Here is a 13,015-nt window from a genome sequence, read left to right as displayed (position 1 = left end):
TCCTTAGTTTGAATGTTAAATTTAAAGTTTGTTCAACGGGAAGTTTATAAAAAATGACCACTTAATTGATATTCATGTAAATACCGAAGTGCTGACTACTGGTCTGGTGATACCCTCGGGGACGAAACGAAACGTCCACCAGCAGTGGCATCGACCCAGTGATGTAAATAGTTATTAAAGGTACCAGGATTATAATTTAGTACGCCAGACGCGCATTTCGTCTACATAAGACTCATCAGTGACGCTCATATTAAAATATTTATCAGGCCAAATAAGAATGAAGTTGAAGAGAATAGAGGACCCAAAATTCCAAAAAGATGTATCAAATACGGCTTAGGTAATCTATTCCTGGGATAAGAAAATCCTTAGTTTGAATGTTAAATTCAAAGTTTGTTAAACGGGAAGTTTATAAAAAATGACCACTTAATTGATATTCATGTAAATACCGAAGTGCTGACTACTGGGCTGGTGATACCCTCGGGGCGAAACGTTCACCAGCAGTGGCATCGATCCAGTGGTGTTAATAGTTATCAAGGGTACCAGGATTATAATTTAGTACGTCAGACGCGCATTTCGTCTACATAAGACTCATCAGTAACGCTCATATCAAAATATTTATCAGGCCAAATAAGAATGAAGTTGAAGAGAATTGAGGACCCAAAATTCCAAAAAGATGTATCAAATACGGCTTAGGTAATCTATTCCTGGGATAAGAAAATCCTTAGTTTGAATGTTAAATTCAAAGTTTGTTAAACGGGAAGTTTATAAAAAATGACCACTTAATTGATATTCATGTAAATACCGAAGTGCTGACTACTGGGCTGGTGATACCCTCGGGGCGAAACGTTCACTAGCATTGGCATCGATCCAGTGGTGTTAATAGTTATCAAGGGTACCAGGATTATAATTTAGTACGCCAAACGCGCGTTTCGTCTACATAAGACTCATCAGTGACGCTCATATCAAAATATTTATCAAGCCATGAATGTGACCTACCGAATTAGACTATTTACCGGATTTATTATCACATAAGCAACACGACGGGTGCCACATGTGGAGCAGGATCTGCTTACCCTTCCGAAGCACATGAGATCACCCCTAGTTTTTGGTGGGGTTCATGTTGTTTATTTTTTAGTTTTCTAAGTTGTGTCATGTGTACTGCTGTTTGTCTGTTTGTCTTTTTCATTTTAAGCCTTGGCGTTGTCAGTTTTTTTTTCGATTTATGAGTTTGACTTTCCTTTTGGTATCTTTCGTCCCTGTATTCTTGGACTAACTTAAACTAGCAGATATGTGCAGATGAAAGATATGAGCTGCGATAGTAAAGTCATTTTTATAAGAAAGGATTTGTAAACGCATGGAGATAACATTTAAAGTTTCTATATTTTATATACAGGATAATGTTACAAATATAGTATAGGGTAAAACATATTTACAAACTCTTAAAACTAAAGACAAAATATTCACAAAACAGCGAATTATGGTAGATCTTAAAGAAGTATCAGCTTTCATCTGACCGAAAAAATAAGTAAAATATCAATATTGATCTCTAATAAGGCTACCGTAAGTTTTCATCTTTGGTCGTAGTGTATATTTTCAAAAAATCATAACCATTGAAAACACTCATTGCTAACAAAAAACCCGGCCACACTAGTTGAAGTTCGAGTGTTAACGTATTGTTAAAAATGATTGATGTTTAAAAATAGATTCAGATTCTATTTCTTTAAAGATATAAAGACTCCATTTACGTTATAAGTAATAAAGCAACGTTATCAGTAATTTTTTTTGTTTCTTTCGATGAATCTTTATGACATGGTAAACTTTTGCACGAAACTAAACGCTGTACGACACATAAGCGTATTCTTCTTTCCCTTAACCCTTCATCATACTTCATAGAAACGTTTACCATAGACATATGTCTCTGTCTTCTCAATATCTCCAAGCACTTAATATTCCCGAACAATCTTCACCGATAGACAGGTTATATCTTTATAACATGTCGACTTACAATATTTCCAGCTCTTGATAGTCCATTTCGTCTTAAGCAAATGAAAGTCTCTTCCTGAGCAGTATTGCATGTTCTAAATCGGCACAAACAGTCTTTCAAGTGATCTACAGGTAAATTTCTGTCACTAATTTATTAAGACCGTAGCACAAAAATATTGCTCAAGGAATTTCAAAGTCCATAAATATTCATCCAAGGAGCCTAAATTCCTTGATCTTGAGACGGGACTTCGACGATAAAATAAACTTGGTTGGTTCACAAAAGTAAAAACCTATGCTGTTACCAAACAATAATACTCAATTGTTTCTTGATAGATTCAATTAAACTTAGTTTTAGAGGGTTTTTTTTCTGCTTCTTTCGTTTTTTGTCGGTTAACATTTAATCGATAATTGAGTACTATGCACAAACACAAACATTTGGTTTTATCAATATTTCAGATTGATGTGTAGTTTTATAGTTGTTCTTTGCTTCATTTACGTTTATACATTAAATTAGGCAAACTTGTTAGGTTTTTCTTTTTTATGTTCACTTGCTTGAAGCTTGGCAATGGTCTAAGGTATAAAAAAAATCCTAAACAAATTTTGGAGATGGGAAGTTAATGGATATGACATTTCGTTTTTTGTTTTATGATTCTTATGAATTACTAAATGTTTTAAAATATATATATTAAAACGTATTTTGCCAGTTACAATTATTGAAAAAAACTGATTTTGATATAAATAATGGCGCTGTAATGAATAACATAATTTTTGATGATAGTGCACTATGGGTCCGTTGTGTATTTTTACAGTTCTGTGCTGAAAATTTTATAATTGAGAAAAAAGGTGTTAAATCATTAACAAAACATATCAAATAGTGACAATAAAAAGGTAGAGAAATAATTTGATTGATTGTTGGTTGCTGTACGCCGCATTAGTACAAGGCTATATCGCGGCGACAAGGTAGAGAAATAAGGTAATCATTATGTAAAGTTTAATTATAACTCAACAACACAATTTCGTTTATGCAAAATATCAGTTTACTTAATTGTAAGCTTTATAAGCCATTCCAGCGGGGTAACCGTAACTATCCCAAGGATCTCCATTGCCGTAAATCCATAAACCAAACCGTACTTTCTTTTTATGTTCTATGCGATGAAGCCCTGTCGATATAGGCAGACTGAAAGTGCTAAAATTGTTCATTCCTTCAAAAATGCTAAAAACACTACTATGACCTTTTGAAGCATTTCCATCCAGGAAAAGCCCATCAGTAGCATCGTTCTGCACCGTTATGCTTATGAAGCTGTCAAACCCTGTTGGTACTACGAAGTCATATTCATAAAGGTATTGATTTACACCCGGAATCGTCATCATAAAAGGATCACCTTTGCCTTCACTTAACCCGTGTGGATATGACATGACAAGAATGTCTTCAGATGATGAAATAAAAGTGATCGTGTTGTAATAAAAATCAAAGAAATCTCTTGCGTTTAGTTTTTTTAATATTGTCTTGTTACCAGTTTCAATAGTTAGATTAGTACTATTTACCGCCTGTATGCGTACAGTGTTATTTAAACGTGTAGATATATACGGAGTTATAAACATATCATCTAGTTGATCAGTGGGTAATACTGATTCTATAAATGGATTACAGTCACCAAGATTAATATTGTCTGGTACTGCAAAATTACACTGGTTACCACTGACAACAATTACTGGTTTTGATGATGTTACCATGGTTCCTGATAAGTCAGATATAGTTGATAACTGAAATGTGTCATACTTGTTTACCATTATTCTTATCGTATCGTTGTTACTATACTGCTTGTTGTCATATGTTATAGAACCACTTTTCAAGTTCAAATATATACTGACAACTGTATTATGATAAACTGGTGTAAGTGCTAGCATATTTTTATACCTATAAAATACAGGTAGAGTTGGTATAATGTATTTGGTAGAGGCAAATCTCGTAGGCATTGATGAATAGCCCCCTGAGACTACGGTTCCGAGGGAAAATCCGTAAACATTTATTCCTTTATCTGAGTGAAGTTCTACTCCAGCCGCATGTATTCCATCAGACGGTAAAACACTTTTACTCAGATTATATTATGTATTACTTTTGTCCATAGTGATAGTATGAATTTTGTTCTCGTTGAAATAACGAATTGAAAGACGTGTTGTATTTTCTGATGCTACCAACATTTTCGGCGTTGCCCGACAACAAGAAAGTCCTTCTTGAAAAATAACCATGAAACTTGTATCTTTTCCACCTGTATAAAATATATAAGTTAATACACTATGTAACAAATATTTGCAAAAAAAGCTTCCAGAGAAAACTAAGCATTTTGGTTATACATAATTCATACTCGAGTCTTAAAAGTATCTTTTGAATTTAATAATAAAATAAATCAAATATACTTCCAATAACTGGGGTTTAAAGTACATTGTCTACCATCCAACAACGAAAAGGATTTGAACAAGAACTGGTGACAATGAGTAAAACTCATATGACATTTATTGGATAATACTACATATAGGCTGTTGTCTGCTCTATGGTCGAGTTGTTGTATCCCTTTTACAGTCCTCATTTCCATTCTCAATTTGATAGCTATCACCGTGAATATTACAAAAGAACATCAGATACAAATATTATCGGAGACTGCAACCCGAACAGGCACATATAAATCGTGCCTGGATAAACATATTACCTTATTTTGATGTGTTGTTTAGTGCATGATTTTCTAAAAGGAAATTATATACAATGTAAAACTAGACACTTCATATGATTGATTGATGATTGCATATTATCTCGTGTGATTATACATTTCAATACCATTTGGGAAAGTTAAACATTGTGAAAGTGCAGACAGGACAGTTTTATATTACACGATTTGTCTTTGGCATGGGGACATTAACAGAAGTAAATTTGTAATAAATGGAAATCAAACATGTATTCTTTATTCAACGAAATTGGGGCGACACGACTTTTATAATTCATATGATTTTCATTAAACATTTGTCATTGTATAGTGATTAGAAAAAGGAAAGGACACAAAGGGATCGATTACCCATTAGAATTAGAGAGTAGGCACAAATCCATAATATAATGAAATCATCAAAGTTTAACAATGACAGTATAAATACACTAGCTAGCAGGCAAGTGACTCTCAGCCAAAAACCATACTTTGTTTATCAAATTGACTTTGTTTTACTAACAAAATAACAAAAGCATGGTTTCAAATAGCAAATAAGTTGCGTGTATAACCAAATATCCAAAAAAAATAATAATTACCATGTATTACGTTATGTATTCTGAAATAGCTACATAGATAAGGTGACCAATGACTAGTTCGTATGAAGTATTTTATTTCTTGAATAATGAAGAATAACTCATTGCACAATTTTCTGGCGTCAAGAATTAAAGACAGCTCATTCCTACGGAATTGATGTGCTTTTTATTTTCGAGAAAACGAAAACATACAAAACATGTTCAAAAACTTTAAAGCTAGGTTCACATTGCCGATCAGACCAACTCGATCAATCTCGATCAAGACAAATTAAGCGATCGGGAGACTGGTCTGACTCAATAGACAAGAATATTCGGGGTGATCTACCTTGGTTTTCATCGATCTGACTTTCTACCCGAGAGTTTTTGACATGTCAAAAACATTCGAGTAAGGATCGAGAAGCCTGTCACTCAAGAATTTGTCGAGTAGCGGTCGATTTGATCGGGAAAGGATCGTGCAGAGATCGAGTTTGGTCGGAATACAAATAGTTTATCGATCATTACTCGATCATTTCGATCTTTAAAAGATCGCTTCATGATCACAGCGACTTCTCTTATTTTTTTCGTCCCAGACCAACTCGACCATACACAATCTATATGCGACCACATTCGACCACTTTTCAATCTCTACTCGGCCATATACGAGTATTCATGACTGCTACAGGATTCTATAAAAATGTGTGCAGCTCTAGATCTGATGAACTCTCATAACTTTGCTTCTTCAAAAATTTATTGTCACTATTTATTTTTAACTGTACTTAAACCCTTCCATGAATAGTACGTGTTGGTACTTTTGCAAGGAGGGATAAAGTTTTAAAAGAGAAACAAAAGATATAAAAAGAACAATCGAACTCAAAGGTAAAAAACAAACCGACACAGCCAAAACGAAAAACGGAGCGGACGAGAAGACAAACAGCAGTACACATAGCACAACATACAAAACGAAAAACTTAGCAACACGAAACCCAATAAAACCTGGGATGATCTCCGGTGTTTCGGAAGGAAAGTAGATCCTGCATTTTGGTCCAAAGGATTTGTCAAATAGGAAAGTAAGTAAGGATCAAAATTCATTCGAAGACAGCTGATGAATACTTTAACCTTCAGAGTTAGTTTTTAAGAACATCAATATCATCTTTTACTTGTTTAATGGGCTATTTTTGTTTGACTGTCCGTATTTTCCGCCTGTCCAGAAATTGTAGTATAAAAATAAGAAGATGTGGTATAATTGCCAATGAGACAACTCTCAACAGGACACCAAATGACATAGAAATTAACAATTATATGTCACCGTATGGTCGAATATTTAAAAACACTTTTTTTTCATACGCTTTTTGACGTAGTTTTATAAAACAAAAATGGACGAGAGACAAATGCTTTTAATTTTAATTCGTGATAGATATATGTAAACAATTTCAGAAAAGATATCCTCTAGGGGATTGAAATTTTATTTTTGGCCAAATTTCTGGGAAAATATGTGACATCTTTACCCTATTTTTGCAATAAAACGCACTTCTGACGTATTAAAATTTAAACTTGGTGCCTTTTGTTAGCACATATTCGTGTGTTTCTTTGTCAAATATGTTCTCCTATTTATTTGTATTGTAGTCCTGTAATGTTGTGTTGTCATTTAAATGTTGTATTAACATGGACATTAAGCGGGAGGTTTGACATGCTACAAAACCAGGTTCAACTCACCATTGTTTTCCTTTAAAAAATGTCCTGTACCACGTCAGGCATATGGCAAGTGTTACATTATAGTTCGTTTCTGTGTGTGTTACATTTTAACGTTGTGTTTACTTTGTGTCGTTTGTTTCCTCTTATATTTGAGTGTGAATTCAAATTATTATAAGACGTGTCATGGTACTTTTCTATCCCCAATTCATTATATCCAGTTTCGAAGTTATATTTGGTATTCTAATCAGATTCTGTTTAATGCTTGGTTCGTTTCTGTGTGTGTTACATTTTAATGTTGTATCGTCATTTTCCTTTTATATTTAATGCGTTTCCCTCGGTTCTGGTTTGTGACCCGGATTTCTTTGTTTCTATCGATTTTTGAGTTTTGAACATCTGTATACTACTGTTACCTTTATCTGTAAACAATTTGTGCAGAAGAAATACATGACCTTTTAAATTAAAACCAAATCTCTTGTCGTTTTGTGAACCGTCATCAAACTAATTGCATCCTAGTTCTAAACCTCAAGAGGGTATAAAAGAGGGACGAAAGATACCAGAGGGACAGTCAATCTCATAAATCAAAAATAAACTGACAACACCATGGCTAAAAATAAAAAGGACAAACAGACAAACAATAGTACACATGACACAATATAAAAAACTAAAGAATAAACAACACGAACCCATAACAACCTAAACCGTTACAATACAGAACGTCGTTTTCAATCTTCCAAAATGCTGTTGTTCATTGTTCCGATTTTTATCCTGAGATCACCCCTCATTGTTGTTGGGGTTCGTGTTGCTCAGTCTTATTCCTTCTTCGATTCTTTTTGTTTACTAATGTTTGTTTGTTTGTCTGTTTGTTTTTTTTTCTTTTGTAGCAATGGCGTTATCACTTCTTCTTTGATCTTACAGTTTGAATGTCCCTCTGGTATCTTTCATCCCTCTTTTATATAGTTTTTCTAGTTATGTTCTGTTTTTTATATATCTCTGCATAATGAATATATTATCTTTTTGGCTAATAAAGAATCACACATAAGTGTTTTAAATGTAAATAACATACTTTGAACCTACCTAAAAATCTTGAAATTCACAATAAAATTTGGGACTCCAACTTATATCCCTAAATAGTGTAGCCCTCCTTCTATATGACTGCAAATTATCTACACTTTTTGGATTTGTTTTATTTAATCTCAATGATCAAAAAATCCATTTGTAAACCTACTAATTTATATATGATAACTTCAGCCATGTTTACAACATATAAACTCCCTGGATAACCGAATTATCTATTCTACAATGTTACAACTAATGCCTTCATTATCATGTTGTATTTAAACAAACCGTTTTTAAATCTAGCAAATTAAACTCCTAACCACGGTGTATAAACGACAGTACTATACATTAAGAATAGATGTGTCAAAGCGACATATATGACCCCGTCTCAAAAAGTTGAAAAATCTGCAATTTCAATTACACATGTGGACACAAACATGAAGGTACATGTAGTCTCACATTTAAAAAAATCAGCTCAAAATCTGGAGGCGTAAAAAAAGTCCGTATAACTAAGATTTTAAACAATTTTCAAAGTTGGAAACCTTTAATATTGGTAAAAATTAGCGTAGCGGAACGAAACTTTAACTTGATCTGTAACTCATCATGGTTAGCATACATACCAAATATAAAAAAATCAACCCAATATCTGAAAGCATTTAGAAAAAAGGTTCGTATAACTGTGATTTTCAAAAAAAAATTAAGTCCAAAGCCCTAAATTACAGCATAAATTAGCCGAACAGAGCGAAACTTAAACCTGATCTGTAACTCATTCTTGTTAACTCACATGCCAAAAATCATCACAATATCTGAAAGCATTCAAAAAAAAAGTCCGTATAACTGTGATTTTCAACATTTTATCAAAGTCTAAAACCCGTAATTTCGGCAAGAAATAGCGGAGCGGAACGAAACTTAAACTTGATCTGTAGGCGTTTAGAAAAACTCCGTATTATGGTTTGTTGTGGAATCACGGAGTGACGGAATGACAGAAAGACAGAATAACGGACAAGGACTAACAATTCAGAGAACCAAACTATTCATAAACGACATAACTCCTTACTTAACGGTAATTATTATAACACAAGAATTGATACCTAAACCTGTCGAAAAGCCGCTAGTTATTTATGTAATTCTCTTAATAATTTAACAATACAATTTTAAGTCTTACAACCACGTTAAAAATGCGTATTCATAACTTGTTAAATAATAATTTTTCTTCCGACGTATTCAAACTCAAGTACTTGAAGACTTCATATGTGTTAATGTGTCCTGCGTTGAAAATAATTCTGACAACTAGAGTATATATAGATATAGGGATACAATAATCCTTTTTGTGGTCTGAACGTTCCTGATCTAGTAGAATTAGTACACAAAAAGTAAACCCAGACTTGAGCTTTGGGCCCACCGAATTAATTTTGTTTATAAATTTAATATCTTACCTGAATATTCACATTGTTTACCGAGGAATCCCTTTGTACAGACGCATATGCATTCATTATTAGTTTTTTTAGAGATTCCACCATTGTAACACGTTGTATGAGTATCTGGAATAAATTAAATCATCTTTTTTAAAGTATTGAACTAAAATGCACAAATACAAATGTGTAAATATCATGAATGTACGTGTAAATATGATATAAAGTTGATATGAACACGTATTAAAGATAAATTACTTTTCTCTAAACAAGGGGAATAAAAAACTTATTTTCATTTAGATAAATTACAAAAGAAATGGTTGGACATACTTTTGTTTTTATTGCTGATTTCTTCTCCTATTGAAGATACTTGACGTTCAGTAACTAATCAATCAATCTTTGATCATAACATGTCTTCTTCAAGTAGAACTTGTGAAGGAATGAGCCTAGTCATTTATCTTCATACACTTGTTAAACCAGTTTTCGACGTAAGGTAATACTTTATCTATTGTTTTTCAGAAATTTCATTTCCTTGTACAATAGTTATCAAAAGTACCAGAATTATAATTTTATACGCCAGACGCGCGTTTCGTCTACATAAGACTCATCAGTGACGCTCAGATCAAAATAGTTAAAAAGCCAAATAAATACAAAGTTGAAGAGCATTGAGGATCAAAAATTCCTAAAAGTTGTGCCAAATATGGCTAAGGTAATCTACTCCTGGGGTAATAAAATCCTTAGTTTTTCGAAAAATTCAACGTTTTGTAAACAGAAAATTTATAAAAATGACCATATAATTGATATTCATGTCAACACCGAAGTGCTGACTACTGGGCTGGTGATACCCTCGGGGACGAAACGTCCACCAGCAGTGGCATCGACCCAGTGGTGTAAATAGTTATCAAAAGTACCAGAATTATAATTTTATACGCCAGACGCGCGTTTCGTCTACATAAGACTCATCAGTGACGCTCAGATCAAAATAGTTAAAAAGCCAAATAAATACAAAGTTGAAGAGCATTGAGGATCAAAAATTCCTAAAAGTTGTGCCAAATATGGCTAAGGTAATCTACTCCTGGGGTAAGAAAATCCTTAGTTTTTCGAAAAATTCAAAGTTTTGTAAACAGAAAATTTATAAAAATGACCATATAATTGATATTCATGTCAACACCGAAGTGCTGACTACTGGGCTGGTGATACCCTCTGTATTAAACAAGATACAAGACTGTATTAAAACCAGTTGGAGCATATAAACTATGAACGTATAAGACTGTCTCAAATACATGACTAAGTCATCTAACCAACAAGACATAACCGGGAAAAACACATATACATTAATTAATTATATAAATAGACCAATAAACATTCACCACCAAAGGATACCAATGAACCCTTACACTCATACAATACAATACAACACAATATGTTTTATTTCAAAAACACTCCGTCACATTGACATGTGAAACTAGAGGTTAATTACAAAATACAATCACAAACAATTAAAGAAATAAATAAAACAATGATGGGGATATTGCATATTCAGTTTGGTTTACAGCCTTGCATATATAGATTTGTAAAAGTTTTATGTTTTACGAAATTTAAATAAATCTAGAATTTCCGAATGTTCAGAGTTTGACCTCTGCGATCGTATCAGGCTGCGCTCAGCAAAGCATTTTATTTTTCTAAATTCAATCTTTTTAATTCTTTTAGATCAATTGATGAAATGACCCCCACACACATGGGAGATAAAGACAAACGCAGTGTGTATGGTGTAAATGTATTTACGGGGGAGAAAAGGACAAGATAAGTGGAGGTAAAGCAACCAACAATCAATCAATCAATAAGTGGAGGTATGTATAAAATACACTTTTACCTATTCCGACACTCAAAAACTCACAAATGAACAATCATACGTTTTAATTCTTACTTCACCTTTATGTGGGAATAGGAATAATCAATTTGAGAGGTTTGCCGATCTTTCCTCCTAAATATGAAAACAGAGTTCGATAAGATAGACGTAAGAAACAAAGACATTATATGTAATTGTTCATTGTGTTGATTCATATTTACCTAGGTTAGTACTCTCTCCGTTTTCACTCTCCCGCAGTTTCGTCCCATTTTGCTTTTCAATTGCTGTCAATCTCATATCAATATCCGCTAATTTCTGTCGTAGTGGAGCTAAATTAGAAAATAAAAACTTTAAATTTCAAGCCGCGACAACTATAACTTAGATTTTCTTTCAAAGGTAAAATTAATGGTGATACATTAAAATTAATTAAGATATCATAAAAAAAATATTGTTTCTTTCTCGATTATTTGTTATAAGATGACACACATATTTAAGTCATGTTTGAGAAGATGTTGTTTGAGTTCAGACTACAAATTTCGATTGAAATTAGCGATTCAGTGTTTAAGCTATTGTCCATGCTGCAAAATCATAGAGAAACGTGCACGAGAAACAAAATCCTATTTATGTCTGTCCTACCTATTACAATAAAATAGATAACTGTCAGTATAATTCCAGTTGTCAACATATTTATGGTTAGTGCAAGGCAATTAGTTTTTATCCATTTTTTCCACAACAGAACTACCACATGGTCATTTTTTATTGTCTTCTCCTCCATCTTCAAGTCGTCGTATCTATGGTCATCATCTTCTCTTTTGATTTCTTCGTAAACCTGCATTTGTATTTCAGCCATTTTTATTTATTTACGAATTTTATACTACACTTGACATTAAACTAGTTAATGACTTCTACTTGTGATGGTCCTATTAATTTATAATACATATAAGGAAGTATTATACGAAAGAAAATGAACACGTGACAATCATTCGTCAATTTGGATGTAAACATACTGAATTCGTTTAATTGTCATGGTTACTGTCTGTGTCAAGATTTGTCAGTTCTTCGTCTTCCAGTAAGACTTTCCTGCCACATGTTTTAGATTGCGCGCATGAAAATAATTTTAAATTTAATAACAAAAAACAAAAACTGGGTAACATTTATATACAGGTACAAATAAAAACTTGTCATTTAATTTACTGACGAAGCTGGGCCTTGAAAGATGCAGGACTTGGGGCAGATACCTTATTGTTGGGCAAGGTGATTATTCTAGGATAGGATAAAACGACTCCTTCCAAACTGCTGTCTTGCATGATGGTATTCTGAATGATTTTGCGTTGCTATTTCTTGAAGGAAGTTCATTTTGTTATCAGCTTATTTGATGTATCGAACTTAGAATAGTTTTTTTAAGCTTATACATCATTAACAGTCGGCTCTGTTTTCTTTCTTACTTGTAGGGCAGTCCATTCTAGATGTTCAAACATGTTACACCACTGGGTCGATGCCACTGCTGGTGGACGTTTCGTCCCCGAGGGTATCACCAGCCCAGTAATCAACACTTCGGTATTGACATGAATATCAATAATGTGGTCATTTTTATAAATTTCCTGTATACAAAACTTACTTTTTGAAAAACTAAGGATTTTCTTATCCCAGGCATAGATTACCTTAGCCGTATTTGGCACAACTTTTTGGAATTTTGGATCCCCAATGCTCTTCATCTTTGTACTTGTTTGGGTTTATAAATATTTTTGATTTGAG

General features: G+C 33.1%; 2 protein-coding genes across 2 annotated transcripts; both read right to left on the bottom strand.

Annotated features, from left to right (window-relative positions):
- Positions 1–2,955: 2,955 nt before the first annotated feature.
- LOC139491852 (uncharacterized) lies at positions 2,956–12,168 on the bottom strand. The gene is made up of 4 exons (XM_071279754.1): positions 11,897–12,168; positions 11,482–11,589; positions 9,436–9,540; positions 2,956–4,253 (listed from the first exon to the last, which is right to left on the bottom strand). Exons 1-4 carry the CDS (start codon positions 12,108–12,110, stop codon positions 4,090–4,092), a joined length of 591 nt encoding a protein of 196 aa, XP_071135855.1. The 5' UTR covers positions 12,111–12,168; the 3' UTR covers positions 2,956–4,089.
- Positions 3,025–3,891, bottom strand: LOC139492961 (IgGFc-binding protein-like). Its single transcript, XM_071281110.1, has one exon. The coding sequence runs from the start codon at positions 3,889–3,891 to the stop codon at positions 3,025–3,027; it is 867 nt and encodes a 288-aa protein (XP_071137211.1).
- Positions 12,169–13,015: the final 847 nt, after the last annotated feature.

This window comes from Mytilus edulis, chromosome 10, assembly GCF_963676685.1.
Source record: "Mytilus edulis chromosome 10, xbMytEdul2.2, whole genome shotgun sequence".
Taxonomy (NCBI): domain Eukaryota; kingdom Metazoa; phylum Mollusca; class Bivalvia; order Mytilida; family Mytilidae; genus Mytilus; species Mytilus edulis.
The sequence above is the reverse complement of the archived record's forward strand: the minus strand, read 5'-3'. Positions and strand labels throughout refer to the sequence as shown.

Excerpts from the sequence above, each read along its gene's own strand:
- LOC139492961 (XM_071281110.1), bottom strand. The coding sequence starts at position 3,891 with ATGCTAGCACTTACACCAGTTTATCATAATACAGTTGTCAGTATATAT.
- LOC139491852 (XM_071279754.1), bottom strand. The coding sequence starts at position 12,110 with ATGGCTGAAATACAAATGCAGGTTTACGAAGAAATCAAAAGAGAAGAT. Across the intron at positions 9,541-11,481 it reads CGGAGAGAGTACTAACCTAG|ATACTCATACAACGTGTTAC; the intron begins GTAAATATGAAT and ends AATTTATTCCAG. Across the intron at positions 4,254-9,435 it reads TAAACAATGTGAATATTCAG|GTGGAAAAGATACAAGTTTC; the intron begins GTAAGATATTAA and ends TATTTTATACAG.